This window comes from Oncorhynchus tshawytscha, linkage group LG26 (genome assembly GCF_018296145.1).
Source record: "Oncorhynchus tshawytscha isolate Ot180627B linkage group LG26, Otsh_v2.0, whole genome shotgun sequence".
NCBI lineage: Eukaryota > Metazoa > Chordata > Actinopteri > Salmoniformes > Salmonidae > Oncorhynchus > Oncorhynchus tshawytscha.
Window position 1 is genome coordinate 20,024,797 of NC_056454.1, and position 25,644 is coordinate 20,050,440.

Below are 25,644 nucleotides of genomic sequence, written 5' to 3' on the forward strand. Positions count from 1 at the left end.
CTGAAATGTTTTGGCATGGGCCCTCGGATGCTCAAAAATATCTACAGCTGCACCATTGAGAGCATCTTGACTGGCTGCATCATCGCTTGGTACGGCAATTGCACTGCCCTTGACTGCAATGCGTTACAAAGGGTAGTGCGGACAGGCCAGTTCATCACTGAGGCCGAGCTCCCTGCCATCCAGGACCTCTATACCAGGCGGTGTCAGAGGAAGGCACAAAATGTATCCAAAGACTCCAACCAAACGCTACTGGAGCATCGGCTCTTGGACCAACTGGCTCCGAGACAGCTTCTACCCCCAAGCCATAAGACTGCTAAATAGCCAGACTCTATGCACCCTACGCACACTCACTAGACTTTATATACACGCCGTGTACACACTACCCTGTCACTCCCACACAATCCCTCACACTTTCAAACACTACATATGCACACACATAACACACGAGCACACCAACACAACACAAACAAACCTACACACACACACACACCTTTCATCATCTGCTGCTACTACTATGTTCTTCATTTTAGTCTTATTATTATCTATCCAGATGCCTAGTCACTTTACCCTGCCTTCATGTACTGTACATATCTACCTCAAGTAGCTGGTACCTCTGCACATTGATCTGGTATTGGTACTCCCTGTATATAGCTACACATTGATCTGGTATTGGTACTCCCTGTATATAGCTCCACATTGATCTGGTACTGGTACTCCCTGTATATAGCTCCACATTGATCTGGTATTGGTACTCCCTGTATATAGCTCCACATTGATCTGGTATTGGTACTCCCTGTATATAGCTCCACATTGATCTGGTATTGGTACTACCTGTATATAGCTCCACATTGATCTGGTATTGGTACTCCCTGTATATAGCTCCACATTGATCTGGTATTGGTACTCCCTGTATATAGCTCCACATTGATCTGGTATTGGTACTACCTGTATATAGCTCCACATTGATCTGGTATTGGTACTACCTGTATATAGCTCCACATTGATCTGGTATTGGTACTACCTGTATATAGCTCCACATTGATCTGGTATTGGTACTACCTGTATATAGCTCCACATTGATCTGGTATTGGTACTACCTGTATATAGCTCCACATTGATCTGGTATTGGTACTACCTGTATATAGCTCCACATTGATCTGGTATTGGTACTCCCTGTATATAGCTCCACATTGATCTGGTATTGGTACTCCCTGTATATAGCTCCACATTGATCTGGTATTGGTACTACCTGTATATAGCTCCACATTGATCTGGTATTGGTACTCCCTGTATATAGCTCCACATTGATCTGGTATTGGTACTACCTGTATATAGCTCCACATTGATCTGGTATTGGTACTCCCTGTATATAGCTCCACATTGATCTGGTATTGGTACTACCTGTATATAGCTCCATTCTAGTGTATTTGATTTAATTCCTCGTGTTACAGTTTTTTAAAATAATCGCTAGGACCCATTTCTCAACACCTAGTTCACTTTTTCATAACTCTTCACACAGGTCTCCTAACCAACTTTCAGCTTGGCACAGCAGTTCATTTCACATCCAAAATGCACCGAAACTACCAAAATACTTCATACATGTCTCAAATCAACACATTTTTCCATAACACTAGCAGAGGTTGTCACCCAACAAGCACACTTTGTCACTCATAAAACAATGACCTGAAAAACACTAACAACAGGTAGCATTACGCAATGTTTTCTTTTGTCAAATGTCTTTTCAGAACAAGAATGACACCTCTCTACTGTCTAGAATTCACTGCAGTTTATGTTACAGGAATGAATCAGACATGATACAATATGCTTCAATATGTTTTATGTCATTTTTTGGCATTGAGTGATTCCAAAATACAATAATTTGTATATACACCATCTACCGATACAGATACAATAGCAATGCTAGTCAACCCTGTCTTCTGCATTTGGCCACAGGTTCTCATCCAAATCACATCTTATGTTATCTTGGGCAATACACCTAGGAAATAATATTTTGGCATGCCTGGTCCATCCCTGGCAATCTTCTTTTGGCAAGCCTGGCCCATCCTGGAAATCTTCTTTTGGCATGCCTGGTCCATCCCTGGCAATCTTCTTTTGGCAAGCCTGGCCCATCCTGGAAATCTTCTTTTGGCATGCCTGGTCCATCCCTGGCAATCTTCTGCAGATATGTCCAGGCATCCAGCATTCATTGCGTCCAGGAGGGACAGTTGATCATGTGGATGGTGGTCATAAACCTTCCAGCTCCACGAGGAAAATAATTCCTCTATGGGGTTGAGGAATGGAGAGTAAGGGAGGAGGAAAAGTGACACCATACTGGGATGGGCTACAAACCACTCTGTGACTGCAGGAGTGGTGAAATGCCACATTGTCCCATACAATTACAAACGTTGGCCGATTTCGCCTCACTACAACCTTTTCCTCACCTGGTACAACCCTTCCATAGAGGTCATCCAGAAATGAAATGAGATGCTCGGTGTTGTATGGCCCAATTAGCGATTTGTGTAACAGCAATCCATCAGAGGATACTGCTGCACACATTGTGATGTTGTCCCCTCTGGCCCGGGACGTCCACTGTGGCTCTTTTCCCAGCCACATTCCTTCCTCGCCGCCGTGTTTTGGCCAAGTTGAAACCAGCCTCATCCACAAAGACGAATATGTTGGGCGTTTGCCTGGCTTCAATCTCCATGACTCTCTAAAAACAATCCACAAGGCAACACAAGAGTTAGGCTATTACGGTAGTTTACATTATACCTTAAAACATGTCATTGTGTGCCTCTGCCCTGTTTGGTTTTGTTCAAAACCAGTTCTGTATTTTATAGTCATCTTACCTGGATATATTGGTGCCTGAGTTGCTTGACTCGTTCAGAGTTCCTCTCAAAGGAACAACTTCTTTATCCTGACTTGATGTTGTTTCAGGACTCTAGAAATAGTTGTAATGCTTACATTGTGAATATTTCCAAATGTAATGTTGTCTGCCAACACTCTGTCCCAAATCTCTGAGTTTTATGTCATTGTTTCTGATGACCATATCAACATTTGCAGTTTCCTCACAGCAGTGAAAATCCTACCTCTCCCGTCTGTGGGAGGTAACCGTTGGGTCCTAAGCAGAAATACAGAAACAATTACACACAAGTGGGTTTGGAGGCTTTGCTCAATTGACTTCTGTAATGAGCAGTTCAGTCAGATGCCTCTTGCAGAATGCACATCTTACCTGTTGTTTTGACTGAAATGTCTCACAATAGATGCCACTGTTGAGCGTTGCAGACTTGGCTGCACTCTCAGACCAGCCTCTCTCATTGATAGACCATGAATTATTACATGATCAGTTATAGGAGCCCTAATCTCATCTGAGACAACAGCTCTTGATCTTCCTCAGTCTTCTTCTACCACACCAGCCCTGTACCCCAATCCTAAACCTAACCAACCAGCCCTATACACCAATCCTAAACCTAACCAACCAGCCCTATACACCAATCCTAAACCTAACCAACCAGCCCTATACACCAATCCTAAACCTAACCAACCAGCCCTATACACCAATCCTAAACCTAACCAACCAGCCCTATACACCAATCCTAAACCTAACCAACCAGCCTTATACACCAATCCTAAACCTAACCAACCAGCTCTATACACCAATCCTAAACCTAACCAACCAGCCCTATACACCAATCCTAAACCTAACCAAACAGCCCTATACACCAATCCTAAACCTAACCAACCAGCTCTATACACCAATCCTAAACCTAACCAACCAGCCCTATACACCAATCCTAAACCTAACCAACCAGCCCTATACACCAATCGGACTTCAAAATAGTGTCTCATAGTTTAACTGGGAATTAAGCTATACCAGCATTAATCACTGTATTGTTGAGTTTTTTTGTGGAATGAAATCAATGTCTCTACTTCCAAGTAAAAAGGGAAACAACCATTGGCCATATTGCAGGGCAATTTTGATATACCATTTATCACAAAGTTATTTATTTATTTATCACTTCCCTTAATATTTCAGAGATTCTGTCTCTCTCAGGCTCTTCCCTCTCTCTCTCTATTCTCTCTTTTCAGCTAGAAAAAAAGGCAACAGACAAACTGCATGTGTCCATATTATTCTTAGATGCTCAGCTGCTCATTTCATTTCATGTATTTCATAACACACTCATTGTTGTCTCGTCCCAGCCAGACAAATGACCTCTATCCAAATGGAACAAAGAAATCCTCTGACTGGATCCTTATTTTATATTCATCATTTTCTTCTGAAAAAAATAATATACCCCCAAATGGGTTTTTGATCAAAGCAAAACCTCAGGGGTAAAGTTATCTTGTTTTTCCAGAGTGCTGTCGGCATAAACAACAAGGTTAAACAGTCGGAGCTTGATTTTGTTTTGGACAATTGCTCTTGTCTGACCTTTGGATAGAGAACACCTAATAGCATCAATTTACTTAAAAGAAGTAGTACTCCCCAGAGCGCTGTGTGTGTGTGTGTGTTGTGTGTGTGTGTTTGTTGTGTGTGTGTGTGTGTGTGTGTGTTGTGTGTGTGTGTTGTGTGTGTGTGTGTGTGTGTGTGTGTGTGTGTGTGTGTGTGTGTGTGTGTGTGTGTGTGTGTGTGTGTGTGTGTGTGTGTGTGTGTGTGTGTGTGTGTGTGTGCATGAGAGCAATGGAGAAGTTTGGTAATGCATGACAAGTATGCTTAAACCAACATAAACCCTGGTAGCTTTCCAGGCTGCTCTCCAGAAATGGAGGGATAAACGAAGGGAGGGATGGAGAGGGGGCCATGAGAACATTTAGACAGATGGGAGCTCCTGTTGAGAGATGGCAACACGGACCGTGGAGATGAATACAGTGCGTCTTTATTTATCAAGTCCATCTCTCCACTCTCGCTCTCTCTATTTGACTCCTCCATCTCTCCCCTCTCTGCCCCCTTTTACGTCCCTCTCCTTTAGCCTCACACACTACCTCCCTCTCCTCTAGTTACCTCCTGTTGGCCTCAGCTCTTGTTAGATTTTCCATGCAGTATGTAGAGCAGTGTCTTGGGGTGAATATCCACACTTCTCCCAGTAGGAGAGAATGTAATACAGTCTGTATTCACTGGACAAACTAACACCTCCATTGTGTCAGAGCATTATAAAGTGCGTTTTGGCACACAGTTTCTGCTTAGGATGGTTGTGATGTGTTTTACAACCTGCTGCAAAGCACACTTTTCCAGGAATCCTTTTTTTTTGTTGTATGTGTGTGTACTGAGACATTCTGAATGGATCCTTGGCACTGGGACACTGCTGCCTGTGTGTCTTCTGTCTGAATGCCTGCTCGACTGACAAAGGCCAGAGGCTCCATTGTGCCTAATCCTTCGTGTGTGTGTGTGTGTGTGTGTGTGTGTGTGTGTGTGTGTGTGTGTGTGTGTGTGTGTGTGTGTGTGTGTGTGTGTGTGTGTGTGTGTGTGTGTGTGTGTGTGTGTGTGGTGTGTAGTGTGTGTAGGTGTGTAATGACATGTGTGAAATGTAATGTTCTATTGAATCAAGCTCTAGACTGAGATGGCCTTGGGGTCACTATGGTGATGAGAAAGGTACTACATACTACTTCTGTAGCTAAGTATCATTCAGTCACAATAACAAACAAGTAGCCATTGGCCGAATGATCCTGCTGGTGGTTATCTCTCCAGGGGGAGTGTTGGACAGTGGACACCCCTGCTTTTGACTCTTGTATGCTATTGAAAACCCTATTGCAAACACTATTGAAAAAACTATTGAAAACCCTATTGCAAATCCTATTGAAAACACTATTGAAAACACTATTGAAAAGCAAGAAACAAAACAAGACAAAATGACTGATATGAGCTTGACCTTTATGGTTTGGACTGGGAGTGGGCTGACTGTTGAGTGGTACACTCTTAGAAAACCACCTAAAAGTGGTTTTCTGCGGTCACCAAAGTACAACCCTTTGAAGAACCCGTTTTGGTTCCAGGTACAACCCTTTTGGGTTCCTTGTAGAACCCTTTCCACAGAGGATGTTATATTAAACCATAAAGGGTTCTACCTGGTACCAAAAAAAGTTATACAGTACAATGGGGGACAAATGTAGAACCATTTTGTAACCCTTTTTTTCTACGAGTGTAGGGGAAACAGCCCATTCTATATGTGGAGACAAATTGTGTTAACTTTGGACTGATCGATATAAAGTACTGTCCTAGGTTGTGTCTCAAATTACCCTATTACCCATGAGATGTGCTATTATGAGGGAACACTATAAGGTGTGATTTATTCATTTTTTATGAGATTGATGAGGCATGGAGAAGTGGTTAGGGGTAGAGGCTTGTAGGTCAATTACAGATGAACTACAGATGGGGACCTCCCTCTCTCTCACTCGTGTTTGTGTGTGTGTGTGTGTGTGTGTGTGTGTGTGTGTGTGTGTGTGTGTGTGTGTGTGTGTGTGTGTGTGTGTGTGTGTGTGTGTGTGTGTGTGTGTGTGTGTGTGTGTGTGTGTGTGTGTGTAAGTAAGTCTTCAGCTATTTTCTGCTCTCAGCACTTCCTTGATATTGAAATAAGCAGGGGATCAGTTGATGTGTTTGTCTCTTTCTCATTACATTTTTAAATGTACTTGTCTGACATTTTACTGCATTGTTAGGAGCTAGTAACATAAGCATTTCGCTGCACCCGCTATAGCATCTGCTAAACTGTGTACATGATCAATACACTTTGATGTGATTGTTAGGAGCTAGTAACATAAGCATTTCGCTGCACCCGCTATAGCATCTGCTAAACTGTGTACACGATCAATACACTTTGATGTGATTTGATTTACACAACCAATACAAATGTACGACATTTACAAATACAAAATGTTCCATCATCAACTTACAAAACACAATCATAAAAATGAATGCATTCTTCAGTCAAAAGGTCACCAATTAGCCACCTGAATTGCCCTAGCAGCACCAAAACATAACATTTTAGAGAGATTTCTGGAGTTTATTCCACCTCTGGCCTTCTGTTTTCTCACAGACTCATACTGTATCACAGCCTGCTATATCACTGGGCTATACTCTCCTGTTCTACACAACAGGACAAACACAGGGGGAGGACGAGAGAGGGGATATGGAGAGGAGAGACATACCAAAATGATTTATGTTCAAATTTGGATTGTTTACACAAAATGTTTCTTCATTTCATCAACATTTAGATGTTCAGCTGGCATGTTTACACTAACCTCTCCCTCTCTCTCTGTCCACTCTTTGTCTCATTCAGGGCTGAGTGCAGCTAAGCTGCTGAAGGAGAAAGGGCTGAGTCCTGTGGTTCTGGAAGCTAGAGATCGGGTTGGTGGACGGACCTTCACCGTACGGGTAAGACCTCAGTCAGACCACAGGCAAAGTGCCAGTCAAAGTGTAATCCCTATAAGAATCCAGTTCTCTCTCTGATGACCGTACCAGGTCCCTCTCTAGATGCTGTCTAGCAGCTTAACTTGTGTTATATTTTAAAGCATTTTCAAGCAACTGATTTGGTTAAACATTTAAACTAAATTGATCTCTGGGATTAGGATTGTCCACTTCTTGTCTGATGAACCCTCTCTCTCGCTCTCCTCTCTCTCGCTCTCTCTCTCTCTCTCGCTCCCTCTCTCCCTCCCTCCCTCCCTCCCTCCCTCCCTCCCTCCCTCCCTCCCTCCCTCCCTCCCTCCCTCCCTCCCTCCCTCCCTCCCTCCCTCCCTCCCTCCCTCCCTCCCTCCCTCCCTCCCTCTCCAGAATGAGCAGACTAAGTATGTTGACCTGGGTGGGGCCTACATTGGGCCTACACAGAATCGGATCCTCCGATTGGCTAAAGAGTATGGAGTCGAGACCTACAAAGTCAACGAGGAGGAGAGGCTGGTGCATTATGTAAAGGTGTGTGCACGCACTTTGTGTGTGTGTGTGTGTGTGTGTGTGTGTGTGTGTGTGTGTGTGTGTGTGTGTGTGTGTGTGTGTGTGTGTGTGTGTGTGTGTGTGTGTGTGTGTGTGTGTGTGTGCGTGCTGAAACCCAGTGCGGGACCACATAGGCCACGTCTGTCCATGTCCTACTTATTTAATTGAACAGAACAAACACAGGACAGATCCAACACTGTTAGCTTGGCTGCAGTTAGTATTGACCACTTCCATTAAACCAGGTGTACACAACATCCTAACATCACTGAGCCTCTCACATTAAACCAGGTGTACACAACATCCTAACATCACTGAGCCTCTCACATTAAACCAGGTGTACACAACATCCTAACATCACTGAGCCTCTCACATTAAACCACTGTTTTTCCTGTAGTGTTGTTTGTCTTGCCAACCGAGTGTTGCGTAGACTAAACCATCTGGCACAGACAGGGGGTCACACGCTACATGCATGTAATGATGTCATTAGATTTAATGCTCAGAGCAGCCTCAGAAAGGTTTTCAGTCAGACACTCACGCTTGCAATACAAAGCTGAAATATCTAGCCAACGTTTTGAATTGAAAATATTGATTGTGAACTTCAGAGCTGTAACGATTTGACACTTTGGTTTTGGTTAAAGGCGAGTACATGCCCATACTAGTAGCAGTCATTGCTCTTGCTACATGGATAATGTTTAAACAATGTCATCATCTCACTGGCTTCTTCTCTGCTCTTATTGGCTATTGCTGATCACCGTTCTCAGAACTTGTCTCACACTAGAAGAGCATTGCTGATTTTGTGCCGATAAATGAAAACATATATTTGAAAATATTGGGTCGTCTGGGACGGCTCAAAGATGAGATCGATAGCCCTCAGATTGTGTCTATGACTCGCTCACATGAAATGTGACGGCCGCGCATCCTGTGTAGGCAACGACATGGGGATTTTGTCTCCGATCTCAAAAACGTGTCTGGGACAGCTAAATCGGGGCCAAAATAGTGTAGTGTCCACCCGGCTTTAGACAGCCAGAACATAATCTGTTTTCTCACATTCTAATGCAGAGGAAATGCATGTCTCTCTTCCAGTCATGACTATCTGGCTTGAAAGGACTGAACACTATCGGGCCATGCTAGAGAAGACATGACTCAACCCTTACCCCTAAACCTAGCACTCATGTCCACATACCGGTTCAACCATAACGCTAGCACTCATGTCCACATACCGGTTCAACCATAACCCGCAAGCCACAACCCTAACCCTAGCTTCATGTCCACATCCCAGTTCCACCCTAACCCTAGCTTCATGTCCACATACCGGTTCAACCATAACCCGCAAGCACAACCCTAACCCTAGCTTCATGTCCACATCCCAGTTCCACCCTAACCCTAGCTTCATGTCCACATACCGGTTCAACCATAACCCGCAAGCACAACCCTAACCCTAGCTTCATGGCCACATCCCAGTTCCATCCTGACCCTAGCTTCATGGCCACATCCCAGTTCCACCCTGACCCTAGCTTCATGGCCACATCCCAGTTCCACCCTAACCCTAGCTTCATGGCCACATCCCAGTTCCACCCTGACCCTAGCTTCATGTCCACATCCCAGTTCCACCCTAACCCTAGCTTCATGTCCACATACCGGTTCAACCATAACCCGCAAGCACAACCCTAACCCTAGCTTCATGGCCACATCCCAGTTCCACCCTAACCCTAGCTTCATGTCCACATACCGGTTCAACCATAACCCGCAAGCACAACCCTAACCCTAGCTTCATGGCCACATCCCAGTTCCACCCTAACCCTAGCTTCATGGCCACATCCCAGTTCCACCCTAACCCTAGCTTCATGGCCACATCCCAGTTCCACCCTGACCCTAGCTTCATGGCCACATCCCAGTTCCACCCTGACCCTAGCTTCATGGCCACATCCCAGTTCCACCCTAACCCTAGCTTCATGGCCACATCCCAGTTCCACCCTAACCCTAGCTTCATGGCCACATCCCAGTTCCACCCTGACCCTAGCTTCATGGCCACATCCCAGTTCCACCCTGACCCTAGCTTCATGGCCACATCCTGGTTCAACCCTAACCCTAGCTTCATGGCCACATCCTGGTTCAACCCTAACCCTAGCTTCATGGCCACATCCTGGTTCAGCCCTAACCCTAGCTTCATGGCCACATCCTGGTTCAGCCCTAACCCTAGCTTCATGGCCACATCCTGGTTCAACCCTAACCCTAGCTACATGGCCACATCCTGGTTCCACCCTAACCTGCAACCACAACCCTAACCCTAGCATCATGGCCACATCCTGGTTCAACCCTAACCCTAGCTTCATGGCCACATCCTGGTTCAACCCTAACCTAACCCTAGCATCATGGCCACATCCTGGTCCAACCCTAACCCTAGCTTCATGGCCACATCCTGGTTCAGCCCTAACCCCAGCCTCAACCCTAACCCTAGCTTCATGTCCACATCCTGGTTCAACCCTAACCCTAGCTTCATGTCCACATCCTGGTTCAACCCTAAACCCAACCCTAGCTTCATGGCCACATCCTGGTTCAACCCTAACCCTAGCTTCATGGCCACATCCTGGTTCAGCCCTAAAGCTTCATGTCAGCCTCAACCCTAACCCTAGCTTCATGGCCACATCCTGGTTCAACCCTAACCCTAGCTTCATGTCCACATCCTGGTTCAACCCTAACCCTAGCTTCATGTCCACATCCTGGTTCAACCCTAACCCTAGCTTCATGTCCACATCCTGGTTCAACCCTAACCCAACCCTTAACTCTAACACCATGGCTACACGGCTCCGCGAGTGCGTCCTCGTGCGCCATCATGCACATGTTGATTTTTGTCTATCCCCACCAGATGTGATTATGACACGCAACTGTGAACCAACTAAATTCATTTGGGGACAAGTATAAAGACATATGAAACATCCATGGATGTGCTGTTGCTAGCAGTTTGTCCCGGGAGATGAACATTGATCCCCTTTTTAGCTGGTTCTTTGTAGAATCTTGACCCAGATACAAAAATGTCATGTTTCTCTACTCTGACGATTAATCCACACATAAAAAGGTACGTTTTTAGTTCATTCTCTTTGATGAATATCTCCTCGTTGTCTTTTATACAACTAATGTATGTGAGGTTGTATCTTCGTGAAAACCAATAAGGAGATGGGATATGCGGGACTTGCCGAGCGTCTCAAATAGAACCAAGTTCTATTTTAGCATTTGGCATCACAGATGCATCACAGCATTTGGCATCACAGCATTTGGCATCACAGCATGCTTAAGCATGCCATCAGTGTGGATAAAATTATTGAATAACAATGTATGTGTACATTTATTTTGAAACACTCACACACATAACGTGACCGGTTTGGTTTCCTTGTAACCCTAGCTTCTTTCAAATCAAATCAAATGTATTTAGAAAGCCCTGTTACAAAGTGCTTATACAGAAACCCAGCCTAAAACTCCAAACAGCAAGCAATGCAGATGAAAAAGCACGATGGCTAGGAAAAACTCCCTAAGAAGAAACCTAGAGAGGAACCAGGCTCTGAGGGGTGGCCAGTCCTCTTCTGGCTGTGCCGGGTGGAGATTATAACAGTACATGACCATTAAGGCCAGATCGTTCTTAAAGAGGTTCAAGCGTTTATAGATGACCAGCGGTATTAATTACCTCAGGAGTAAATGTCAGTTGGCTTTTTATAGACAAGCATTCAGAGGTTGAGACAGCAAGAGCGGTGGAGGGAGGGAGGGAGGGAGGGAGGGAGGGAGGGAGGGAGGGGGAGGGAGGGAGGGAGGGAGGGAGGGAGGGAGGGAGGGAGGGAGGGAGGGAGGGAGGGAGGGAGGGAGGGAGAGGGAGAGGGAGGGAGAGGGAGGGAGAGGGAGGGTCGAAAACAGCAGGTCCGTGACAAGGTAGCATGTCCGGTGAAGAGGTCAGGGTTCCATAGCCGCAGGCAGAACAGCTGAAACTGGAGCAGCAACACGACAAGGTGGATTGGGGACAGTCAGGGGTCATCAGGCCAGGTAGTCCTGAGGCATGGTCCTGGTGCTCAGGTCCTCCGGGAGTGGAGACAGAGGGAGATGGGAGAATGAGAGGGAGTATACTTAAGTCACACAGGACACCAGATATGACAGACTGACTCTAGCCCCCAGACAGGAACGAAGTAACGCACCCCTCCTAGGGACGACATGGAAGAGCACCAGTGAAGCAGAGAATCCAAGAGCCGGCCAGGCAGAGACAGGACGGATCATCACTCCTTGCCATTCACCTTCGCACCCCTGGGCCAGACTATACTCAATCATAGAACCTACTAAAGAGATGAGTCTTCAGTAATGACATAAAGGTCGAGACAGAATCAGTATCTTTCACATGGATAGGCAGACCATTCCATAAAAATGTAGCTCTATGGGAGAAAGCCCTGTCTCTGGCTGTTTAATGTCCACATCCCTGTTCAACCTTAACCTCAACCACAACCACATCCCTAACTCTAAACCCTACTTCACATAGTTCTGATAACAATATTGTCCTTTCCAGCATGGCCATCTAGTGACTACCCGCCCTCTCTGCCTGTGTATCAGCCACATGACCCTCAGTGCATCCAGCCTCTCTCCAGCATTAGCGGTGAGCGCTAGCGACTGGAGATGCTAATCTCTGCCTCAAGGAGTTTTCTAATATAGTTTCTCCTCCTCTGAGTGGCCCAGGAGAGAGGGAGGAAGGAGAAAGAGAGACAGAGAGAAAGAGAGAAAAGAGAGAAAAGAGAGAGAGCTGCAGCCACCCCCATTTCTCTTTACCTCTCTCTCTCTCTCTCTCTCTCCCTCTCTCTCTCTCTCCAACATATTCCTCCATATCTTATTATAGTAGGTACACCACCGTTCTTAACACACAGCATGCTGTACCTCCTTATTAGATTGGTCCCTCTGGTTCCACCCATATACCCAGGCTAACCTACTCTCGCTGCTGTAACTCAATGGGCTCTCCGAACTGGTTAGGAAGGCGCTTCTCTTCCTGTTTCTACTGTATGGGCCTTTGTTTCATACAGTGGTGTAAAGTATTTAAGTAAAAAATACTTTAAAGTACTACTTACGTATATTGTGGGCTAACTGTACTTTACTTTACTATTTATATTTTTGACACCTTTTACTTTTACTTCACTACATTCCTAAAGAAATGATTGTACTTTTCCCTGATACCCAAAAGTACTTGTTAATGGTCCACTTCACACCCTTTATCAAGAGAACATGGCCGTCCCTACTGCCTCTCATCTGGCGGACTCAATAAACACATGCTTTGTTTGTAAATTATGTCTGAGTGTTGGAATGTGCCTCTGGCTATCCTTAAATTTAAAAAATATGTAAGAAAATGGTATGCTTTATATAAGGAATTTGAAATTATTTATACTTTTACTTTTGATACTTAAGTATATTTAAAACCAAATACTTTCCTTCTTTTACTGCAGTAGTATTTTACTGGGTGACTTTCACTTTTACTGCAGTAGTATTTTACTGGGTGACTTTCACTTTTTTCTGAGTCTCTTTCTGTTAAGGTATCTTTACTTTTACTCAACTTTGAAAACTGGGTACTTTTTCCACCCTTCCTATGTATGGAGTCATATGCTTAAACATGGAGTCATTCACTTTGGAGTCATTCACACACATGAATATACACACACACACACACACACACACACACACACACACTGCTATGCCCTTCACCCCCCCCCCCCCACACACACACACACACACATTGGTATGCCCTTCACCCCCCACACACATTGGTATGCCCTTCACCCCCCCCACACACACACACACACACACACACACACATTGGTATGCCCTTCACCCCCACACACACACACACACACATTGGTATGCCCTTTACCCCCACGCACACACACACAGCAGAGAATGAGATAAGACATGTTTAAAATGCAGCATAGTGGTCATGTGGATGATATCGCTGTGTTCAGTGGATCTCGGACCTATAGCAGAAGAGCCTTCTGGCACATGACATCACTCAAATCTTCTCTACTGGGCACACCCAGAACCACCCCTACATCTCAACAGTCTAAGGTGCCTTCCTCTTCACGTCTCCTTCCCTACATTTCAATAGTATAATGTACTTGTCGTTCTGCCCCTGAGCAAGGCAGTTAACCCACTGTTCCCCTGAGCAAGGCAGTTGACCCACTGTTCCCCGGGCGCAGAAGGCATGGATGTCGTTTAAGGCGGCCCCCCGCATCTCTCTGATTCAGAGGGGTTGGGTTAAATGCAGAAGACATGGATGTCGTTTAAGTTGGCTGCATCTCTCTGATTCAGAGGGGTTGGGTTAAATGCAGAAGACATGGATGTCGTTTAAGGTGGCTGCATCTCTCTGATTCAGAGGGGTTGGGTTAAATGCAGAAGACATGGATGTCGTTTAAGGTGGCTGCATCTCTCTGATTCAGAGGGGTTGGTTTAAATGCAGAAGACATGGATGTCGCTTAAGTTGGCTGCATCTCTCTTATTCAGAGGGGTTGGGTTAAATGCGGAAGACATGGATGTCGTTTAAGTTGGCTGCATCTCTCTGATTCAGAGGGGTTGGGTTAAATGCAGAAGACATGGATGTCGTTTAAGGTGGCTGCATCTCTCTGATTCAGAGGGGTTGGGTTAAATGCGGAAGACATGGATGTCATTTAAGTTGGCTGCATCTCTCTGATTCAGAGGGGTTGGGTTAAATGCAGAAGACATGGATGTCGTTTAAGTTGGCTGCATCTCTCTGATTCAGAGGGGTTGGGTTAAATGCGGAAGACACATTTCAGTTGAATGCATTCAGTTGTACAATTGACTAGGTATCCCCCTTTCCTTCCTCACCACATCTCCTTCCCTACATATCAATAGTCTATAGATGCCTTTCTTTTCACATCTTCTATCCTACACCTCAATAGTCTCAGGTGCCTTCCTCTTCACATCTCCTTCCCTACGTCTCGATAGTCTAAAGTGGATTCCTCTTCACATCCCCATCTTAGGGAGAAAGCATTGAGTGATGTTCTGCCATTTGTCTGTCGTTGATGCGCCATTCATTTGGCACGATGTGTTTTAGGGACCACCTGCCAGTGGGTGTCTGACTGCCGACATTTTCGGCCATTTGTACATGTAGAATCGGTTTGCATATGACGTCCAAATTACATTACTACAAATATTAATAGCTAATTAGCAAATTTTTTGATGGCTATATATAATACAAATCAAGGTGAGGGCGATGGAAAGGCATTTGGCAGTTGATCTACTTCTGTTCTGTAAATGGCACTGTGTGCTCTTTTCGAAGGATGCATCCCAGTCTTTTCAGGACTATGGGATACGAGTGGTCAGGGGTGGTCTGCCGAGCATTGGGATGACAACCCAACTCGGGATGAGGAGGGCTTTTAGTGGGTGTAATAGTGGGGACCAATTGGAGGTTTACTTAGTAGCAATGCAAATATCATGGTACAGCTATATAGACACTCAATCATCGTGTTACTTTTTAATGGTACGTTTACAAACATATATTTTGATAAATAGAATTGAAAGTTCTGTCTCATTATGGTAAGTGGTGAAATAAGTATAGCCAGTTACAATTGTAATGGCCTAGCAGATAATTAGAAAAGAAAATCAGTATTTACCTAGATAAAAGAGAAGGAATATAATATCTATTGTTTACAGGAAACTCATTCAACAATTTTAGATTAAGTTTTGTGGAAAAAGGACTGGGGGGCGAAATATATTTCTCCCATGGGCAAAGAAATTCAAAAGGGGTGATGGTTTTAATTAACAATAATTTTGATCCATATGTGCAAATTGTCCAAACAGATCATCAAGGTAGATGGATTATTTTAAATATTTTATTGGACAATAAACAGCTATGGCTTAGTAACCTATACGGTCCGAATAATGATGATCCAAGATTCTTTGAAAATATATATAAGAATGTATCAACTCTATAAGCAACACTAGACTCTATTATTATGGAGATTTTAATTTGGTCTTAAATACCTCTAGGGACGTAAAGGAAATCACACTATAAACTATCACCCTCAGGCACTTAAGGAAATCATGAATGTCATGGATATATTGGAATTAGTGGATATATGGAGGCTTAAATACCCTGACCTAGTGAGATATACATGGCGGAGGCTTATTCAAGCTAGTCATCTTGACTACTTTCTTATGCCATACATTCATAAAAAGTGTTGATAGGGGACAGAATGTGGTCAGATCATCACATAATTGGCATATATATTACTCTTACAGAATTTCCACGTAGGCGAGGATATTGGAAAATTAATCAAAGCCTACTAGATGATAAGTTGTTTAGAACTAGGACAGAAGAATTTATAACATACTTTTTCAGACATAACATAGGTACAGCAGATCCCCTTATTATATGGGACACTTTTAAGTGTGCCTTTAGAGGCCATGCAATTCACTACTCATCTATAAAACAAAAACAATTTAGATCAAAAGAGTCCATATTTACAAAGGAAATTGAAGGACTAACAGTCAGTTAGATAGCAACAAAAACTGTACCATAGAGGCACAGAATAAGTTAGAGGAAAAACAAATGGAAGAACTTAATCAAGAAAGATCCAGTGTAATATATTATAAAAATAAAGCGAACTGGATGGAATATGGGGAAAATGCACCAAATTCATTTTCAATCTTCAATATAGAAATGCTACCAAAAATATATATATTGAAACTTGTTACAAATGATGGAGTCACACATGATTAACCAAATGATATTTTGAAAGAGAAAGTAAAGTACTTTAAGAATATCCCAGTTCAACCCTAACCCTAGCTTCATGTCCACATCCCAGTTCAACCCTAACCCTAGCTTCATGTCCATATCCCAGTTCAATCCCAGTTCAATCCCAGTTCCCTAACCCTAGCTTCATGTCCACATCCCAGTTCAACCCTAACCCTAGCTTCATGTCCACATCCCAGTTCAACCCTAACCCTAGCTTCATGTCCACATCCCAGTTCAACCCTAACCCTAGCTTCATGTCCACATCCCAGTTCAACTAACCCTAACATCCCAGTTCAACCCTAACCCTAGCTTCATGTCCACATCCCAGTTCAACCCTAACCCTAGCTTCATGTCCACATCCCAGTTCAACCCTAACCCTAGCTTCATGTCCACATCCCAGTTCATCCCAGTTCCACATCCCAGTTCAACCTAACCCTAGCTTCATGTCATCCCAGTTCAACCCTAACCCTAGCTTCATGTCCATATCCCAGTTCAACCCTAACCCTAGCTTCATGTCCACATCCCAGTTCAACCCTAACCCTAGCTTCATGTCCACATCCCAGTTCAACCCTAACCCTAGCTTCATGTCCACATCCCAGTTCAACCCTAACCCTAGCTTCATGTCCACATCCCAGTTCAACCCTAACCCTAGTCTGTCTAGCTTCTGTAGACACAGACCACTAAGAACTGGACGTGGTCTTTTTGCGTCACTATAGTTCACATGCTTCTGAGGAGCTCCCATTCTTAGAGTAACCAAGTGCTCTGATTGGCTACAGGGAAGTAGACATGAATCAATGTGAGTGTTAGTTCAGTCCAGTCACTCTAGTCACACTGTAGTTTTATTGACATGATCTATTTCAGCCTGCCACAGCCTGCCGGACATGCCACAAGCATGTGGAATAACGTAGATCGCAGTTACGAATGTGGGCAGCAGGGTCACACCTCAAATTTGAGAAATTTGAGATACAGTGTGTCTCTCCGTGTGAAATCACATGTTTCCAGCTGATTTTCCTCAATTAATGGTTTCCTTTCTGAAAGGGATATTTGTTCCTCATTTAAGATGTTGTAATGCAACTCGACTCTGAGTTCTGACATTACCAGCAGCTCAGCGGAACCACTGTGTGCCTGTGTTTTCTTAGCCACTATCTCTATGTCTGAGATCTGCATGTACACTCTCTCTGGTACCTTCCTGGCTGGTTGCCATGGTAGTGCACCTCATCAAAAGGCGCTTACCCTCAAATCAAATCAAATGTTATTGGTCACATACACATGGTTAGCAGATGTTATTGCGAGGGTAGCGAAGTGCTTGAGCTTCTAGTTCCGACAGTGCAGTTAATATCTAACATGTAATCTAACAGTTCCACCACAACTACCTAATACAAACAAAGGGATGGAATAAGTGTACATATACATATATGGATGAGCAATGACCAAGCAGCATAGAATACAGCATATACATACAGGATGAGTCATTTTTTTATTTAACTAGGCAACAAATTCTTATTTACAATGACAGCCTAGAAACACTGCCTTGTTCAGGGGCAGAACAACAGATTTTTACCTTGTCAGCTCAGGGATTCGATCTAGCAACCTATCGGTTACTGGCCCAACACTCTAACCACTAGGCTACCTGCCGCCCCAGTAATGCAAGATACGTAAACATCATTATTAAAGTGTCATTATTAAAGTGACTAGTGATCCATTTATTAAAGTGGCCAATGATTTCAAGTCTGTATGAAGGCAGCAGCCTCTCCGTGTCAGTGATGGCTGTTTAACAGTCTGATGGCCTTGAGATGGAAGCTGTTTTTCAGTCTCTCGGTCCCAGCTTTGATGCACCTGTACTGACCTCACTTTCTAGATGGTAGCAGGGTGAACAGGCAGTGGCTCGGGTGGTTGTTGTTCTTGACAATCTTTTTGGCAATCATAACCTGTATCACAGAGTGAGTGAGTGTGTTTGAGAGTGAATTATCTCAGTACTGTACTTAACTAGCTAATGTCATGTGGATAACTCAGGTGCGATATCGGTTGTAACTGATAAGGACACATTACAACCGTAGCTCTTTTCATCAAGACTTGGACTTTCCATTGATAGTAACTAGGACAAATGCTACACTGTAGAATATATCATAAATATAGTTCATCACTAACTATATACTGAGTATACCAAACATAAGGAACACCTAATAAAAGAGAGAGGGCAGAAAGTTTGATATATCTTTTTGTATGTTGCACATGTACTTATACTGAGTTCTTCAGCCCTATTCTTGCATGTCCTGAGTGCAGGCCCTAAGAAGCTTTGGATAAGTAGATGTTGATGTTGTGACCAAAATTTAATTAAAATAAATTAGGCTCAGATTGGGTTTAGCGTGCCAAGAGGAACTGTGGAACAACTTTGTAAGATGAGTGCAGTTTTAGAAAAGCATGTTACAAAGAATGTCTTTCATAAAACTTATACTTGAATAGCCAAGATCAAGTCTTTTGACTGTTACAAAATTATATGAATTATACATGAAATAGTCTGAGTTTCATGAAATACAGACATTAATTTACTTTTTCAAGGAACAATATATAGTGCATCGCCTAGATGCTTTAATCTCTGCGATGGGTCAATCAACTTGTATTTTCTAAGGTCCTATATCAAACACTTCAGGACTAAGGACTATAGTACAGTATAGGACTATAGGACAGTATAAGGACTACATATATAGGACTATAGTACAGTATAGGACTATAGTCCTACCATTGGACTACCATTGTCTATGTACTCTATTTCAGACACTGTCTCTTCTTCTCTCTCTCTCTCTCTAGTAGTTATATGTTTAATGGGCCTTCAGGTAGACCCATTTAACTGTCAACCTAAGTGATTAATACCAGTTATATAAGAGTAACACAGACAGAAACACACAAACGCACTGTTGAATGAACTGATATGGCTTTCCCAGTCTATTTTCTAAAGCCCCACTTTCAATGGAAATGTCTAGAAATCACAAATAAATGAACTCTACACTACTTTACAAACCTGTAGGGGTTGAGAAATAGTGTGAGCATGAGATTGAGATAATCTTATCTGCCTTGCTGAATGTGCAATTAGCTGCTATCTTTGATCTGGAGTGAAATATGAAGCAAGCTGCCTTATCGTAATCCGCCCCCAATGGAGCTAGCTGTGGAGTAGGGATTGCCTCACAGCTCCCTCTATCAGAGAGAAGGCAGAAGATCAATGTGTATAGGGAAGGGCATTCAACATGCATGGCACTTACACAAATGACTGATGATTGGCTGAGAGAAATTGATAGTAAAAAGATTGTGGGAGCTGTTTTGTTAGACGTCAGTGTGGCTTTTGACATTAACGATCATAATATGCTGCTGGAAAAACTTACAGTATATCTTATGTCTTTACACACCTTGCTATATTGTGGATTGAGAGTTACCTGTCTAAGAGAACACAGAGGGTGTTCTTTAATGGAAACCTCTCCAACATAATCCAGGTAGAATCAGGCATTCCCCAGGGCAGCTGTCTAGGCCCCTTACTTTTTTCAATCTTTGCTAATGACCTGCCACTGGCACTGAGTAAAGCCTGTGTGTCTATGTATGCTGATGACTATACACGTCAGCTACTACAGCAAGTGAAATCACTGCAACGCTTACCAAAGAGCTGCAGTCAGTTTCAGAATGGGTGTCAAGGAATAAGTTAGCCCTAAATATTTCCAAAACTAAAAGCATTGTATTTGGGACAAATAATTCACTAAACCCTAAACCTCAACTAAATATGTCAATGAATCATGTGGAAGTTGGGGAGATTGAACTGCTTGGAGTAGCCCTGGATTGTAAACTGTTATGGTCAAAACATTTTGATGCAACAGTAGCTAAGGTGGGGAGAGGTCTGTCCATAATAAAGTGTTGTTCGGCCTTCTTAACTACAATATCAACAAGGCAGGTTCTACAGGTCCTCGTGTTATTGCACCACAAAGAGGGACTTAGGAAAATTACAACTGGTCCAGACAGGGCAGCACGGCTGGCCCTTAAATGTACACGTAGAGATGTCTGTTTAAACTACTAGCACACAACTTGGAAACCCCTGTATACCCCACAAGACATGCCTCCAAGTCCAGAACAGACTATGGGAGGCGCACAGTACTACATAGAGCCATGGCTACATGGAACTCTATTCCACATCAAGTAACTGATGCAAGCAGTAGAATCTGATTTTAAAAAACAGACAAAAATACATCTTATGGAACAGTGAGGACTGTGAAGAGTCACACACACAGGTACAAATACACGGATACAAACACACATAACATACACACTATACACACACGTACATCTGGATAGTGTTGTAGTAGAGTAGTGGCCTGAGGGCACACACTTAATGTATTGTGAAATCTGTTGTAAAATATATTTTAATGTTATTTTTTTGTTATAATGTCGTCACTGCCGTATTTAGTTGCCTTGGCAGCAGCTAATGGGGATTCATAATAGATACAAATACAAATGTGTAGTTCAGTTCAGAATGTAAGTAGAACCGAAACATTTGCAAAATATTGCTTTTTCAGATCACTCTTAGTCTATAGTGATGATGATGCTGATGATAAAGATAATGCTGTTACTGCTGATGATGAGGAGGAGGATGAGGAGGAGGATGATGAATACGAAGACTAAGATGATGATGAAGATTGATATTACAATGAGGAGGAGGATGATGAAGATGTTGAAGATAACTAACCCTTCCATGTCTTCTCCCATGCATGTTGTGTCCTCCAGGGAAAGTCCTACCCATTCAGAGGCTCCTTCCCCCCCATGTGGAATCCATTTGCCCTGATGGACTACAACAACCTGTGGAGGAAGATGGATGAGATGGGCAGCGAGGTAAACACACACAGCATCCTTTTCTGTCTAGTGCAGCCACCCCCTCCACATTTCAGGCCCAATCCCAAACCAACCCCTACTCCCTAGTCTCTAGCCATTGATACTTATTGATGGTCCCACCCTCATAGTGTATTTGTGTGTGTGTGTTTCAGATCCCCAGAGAGGCTCCATGGAGGGCTCCCCATGCTGAGGAGTGGGACAAGATGACCATGAAGCAGCTCTTTGACAAGATCTGCTGGACCAAGTACTGTACTACACCCATTTCACAATACACACAGGACCATTCAACCCCATGGAGCATCACTTTTTATAGTCTTTGTGATTGAGTGATTACACGTGTGTGTGTGTGTGTTGTCTGTGTGTGTGCACATGTGCATGCTCCTCCCTCTCCTCACAGTTCTGCGAGGCGGTTTGCCACTCTGTTTGTGAACGTGAACGTGACCTCTGAACCCCACGAGGTGTCGGCCCTGTGGTTCCTCTGGTACGTCAAGCAGTGTGGAGGGACCATGAGGATTTTCTCCACCACCAACGGAGGACAGGTACTGTACACAACTGTCTGTCTGGTCTGGTCTGGTCTGGTCTGGTCTTGTCTGGTCTTGTCTGGTCTGGTCTTGTCTTGTTATCTCTCTGACCATGTGGACTGGCTCTTCCATATCCATACAGGGTTCTACACACGTAGAAAAAGACAAGTGTTCTTTGTAAGGCAAAGGGTTCTACCTTAGAACCTTTAACATCCTAAGAACCATTTTTGGAAGAAAGGGTTCTTTGATGATTCTTTGGCAATAAGGATTATTTTGATGGCAAAAATGGTTCTTTGGAAGGCAAAAAGGTTTCTACATAGAAACATATATTATATTTCCCAGCATGCTCTATTGCAGGGAGATTTTCAGAATTGTTTGTTTTCTAAACTAATCCAATCTGTTAGTAGTTGGACTTATTGCACCCGTTACTGGGATGGTTGTTCCAGTTTAGATGATGAGGTAGTTCATCTTCCCTACCCTGGCAGTCATTCTGAATGCAGGTGATAAAAAATTCCACTTTTAGGATATCCTAACTCTGGCTAGATTACAATAGGAATTGCATATCACTTTGCAAGCCAACATAATGTGATTTGCAGGCCTGTTGTGGCCTGTAAACCAGGAGCTTCCTAACACCACTGTGTTAGGGTAGATAGAACTTCAAAGAAAGGTTGTATGATATATGTAATTATTTTAAAGTCTAATAATGCTGGTGGAACCTTTCCTTGATGGTTCTAAGAACTCTCCAAAGAGAAAAGTGTTCTCGGTAGGACCCTTCATAGAGGGTTCCCGGAATAACTTTTAGATGCTAAAATGGTTATTGGTTGAACCCTTCGTAGAGGGTTTTATGCTGAACCTTTCATAGAAGGTTTTAGGTACAACCATATACAGGGGGTTCTATGAAGAACCCTACATAGAATAAGGAGAAGTTTGCCCTGTTTTTGGCTTGGGTTCTAGGTTTGCTGTGCTGAGCCTCTCACACAGCAGCCTCTGAACTGATCTCAGAAAACTATCCTCCATGTTAGCACAAAACATTCCACAACAATAACATTCTCATTTGGATTCTACTTAGATTGTCACTAACATGAAACCTCTGGTGGCAAAATTAGCCATTCTAAATCTTCCATTCCCTGGCCCTATAGAGCCGTCCTTCACCCCCCCCAAATTAGCCTTGTTCATTCCCTGCTCTCTAATTTATAGGAATAATCCCTTCCTCCACAATTGCTGTTCTTCAGAGCCCAGGGAGAACCCATTATCCTGGTTTACTTTGAAAAGCTGAGTGGCTCCATTGCCTAGGTGACGGTTGAAGGGGATGTGTTGGAGTAATTAGAGAATGTTGTTGTGAGGTCATCCACTTTCATTTCCTGTTTGGTCCGCCCCGCTCTCTGGCTCCAAATGTTTTCATTCAGTGTGTTTATTCTCCAGGTAGAGCAATAGAGAAAGTTTGTCATGAGTTGATATAGCATTTGCTCTCCTTTTTGAGGTCAATTGCATTTGCTCCTATGTTGAAGTCAATTGCCATGCATGCCAAGCAGAGTTGCATATTCTCTGCAGATAAATTGTCCTCAGTAGTGCTTTGGTATGCAGATGCATAATAAAGATCCGCTATGCTGTAGGTCACTGTCCCAAATCCCTATCCATCTGTTCAACTCAAAACAACTATATGTGTCCATGTGTTTTGAAACAAACAACTTTTCTGGGTTAAAGGTGAAAGTATAACATCACTTACAATCATGCAGAAATTTCCCACTGGCGTCATCCGTTTTTTGACCTGCCTTGAGACCCTGTTGTTATAGCTGGCCCAATCTCACAGTGGAAGGCACACAATGGGTTTCCTATTAGAGAAAGCGGAGGGAAGTTTACACTAACCATATGGAGAGGGTCAAAGGTTACTCAGCATTGTGTACTTTGTAATGTGGCCTTGCCAAGACCCACTCTCATTTTCCAATATACCCGCCTACCTGACTGATTTCGGTTCACTACAGTTCAAATGAGTGTTATTGTACTGTCTTCTAAGGCCAGCCTAGATCAAAAGAGGGTCACCACCCAAGTGTATGACAGCTCACCACAGAAACATCAGTCAACTGCCCCAGGGGGTCTGAGTGTCTTAGGTATATTTAGGGAGGCAGAAGAAGGAACAGAACAACAATTTCATGTCTCATAGGGTGTAAATCTAGCACTGATGTAATTGGGATTAGGATAGCGCATATTCTGACGTTAGGATTCAGCCAATAGAGAATACTACATCTAACTTTGTCAAAAGTAGTGCACTTCAGTAATAGTCCACTGTAAAATAAAGGTGCCTTTTCCTGTCTTATGTTTTTCCCAATCCTCTGAACATTACACAAACACACCGAGGCTGGAAGCAGCACGGGGTCAGTCGCAGAGCAGCACCCTCTTGGAGCAGGTTAGGCCTTATTACCATTGCGTGTATTTGATTCATATGACTGATGATACAGTATTTACATTTCAGGAGAGGAAGTTTGTGGGCGGTTCCAGCCAGATCAGTGAGTGTATGGCCAAGGAGCTGGGTGAGTGTGTCAAGATGGAATCTCCCGTCTACAGGATCGACCAGACAGGGGACATGGTCGAGGTTGAGACTCTCAACAAGGAAACATACAGGGTGAGTGAGAGAGCAGTCGTCTCCGATCCATCAACCTATTGATGATGTCAGCCCACACTGTAAAAAAATGCAACTTGTTTTTACGGTAACTTACTGGCACCCAGTTACCTTTTAGTTATTGTAAAAAAAAAAAGTAACAGTATGTTACCGTATCTTTCCAGAAAACATTCATTTTTACAGTAACTTTTTACAGTAACTTACAGGTAACTTGTTGCTGTAAGTTAGCAAAAAAAACAAGTTACGGTTTATAAAGTGCACATTCCACTGTGTTGTAACCTACTGATTTCAGGTTGTGCCTCTGCTGCCATCTAGAGCTTGGATGTTCATAATACATGACACCTCATAAGGTCCATGTTGTGACTACCGTACATCTGCATTCTAGAACCCCTGGAACATTCTAGTAATCCTTCATTTATCCATACAACTCTGTACTTACAGGGCCCCTTAGTTTGTGTGTGCGTGCCTGTGTGCCGTGCATGCCTGCATGCGTGCGTATGTTTGTCTGCATTTGTGTTTGTGCGGGCGGGCGGGCGGGAGTGCATGTGTGTGTGTGTAAGCCTGAGGACATTGTTGTCAGTAAGCTGGTCTTCATCTCTCTATCCAGACCACATCCTCTTTCCCTGTTAAAACCCATTAAGCAGAAGTGCCCTAAGAGCTGCTTAGTCACCCAGGGAGAACTGGGGAGGTACACACTACACACCACGTAGGCCTCAACTCTTCTCTGGTGTGTTTTGTTTCTCCCAGGCCAAGTATGTGATTGTGGCGACCGCCCCTGGTCTGAACCTGAAGATGCACTTTAACCCCGAGCTGCCCCCGCTCAGAAACCAGCTGATCCACAGGGTCCCCATGGGCTCTGTCATTAAGTGTATGGTCTACTACAGAGAGAACTTCTGGAGGAAGAAAGGTAAGGAGGGAGGGCGGGAAAGAGGGTCCATGGGCTCTGTCATCAAATATGTGGTATACTACA

The 25,644-nt window shown here is 43.7% G+C and overlaps 1 protein-coding gene across 2 annotated transcripts in view; it reads left to right on the forward strand.

The window, feature by feature from the left end:
• The window catches only part of mao (monoamine oxidase), a 58,850-nt gene that overhangs the window by 25,736 nt on the left and 7,470 nt on the right, over positions 1 to 25,644 (forward strand). For both annotated transcript variants that reach the window (XM_042306805.1, XM_042306806.1), the window contains exons 2-8: positions 7,260 to 7,354; positions 7,751 to 7,888; positions 21,432 to 21,536; positions 21,689 to 21,780; positions 21,934 to 22,075; positions 24,528 to 24,677; positions 25,422 to 25,581. In XM_042306805.1, coding sequence (XP_042162739.1) covers positions 7,260 to 7,354; positions 7,751 to 7,888; positions 21,432 to 21,536; positions 21,689 to 21,780; positions 21,934 to 22,075; positions 24,528 to 24,677; positions 25,422 to 25,581 — 882 coding nt within the window. The remainder of the gene's footprint in view (positions 1 to 7,259; positions 7,355 to 7,750; positions 7,889 to 21,431; positions 21,537 to 21,688; positions 21,781 to 21,933; positions 22,076 to 24,527; positions 24,678 to 25,421; positions 25,582 to 25,644) is intronic.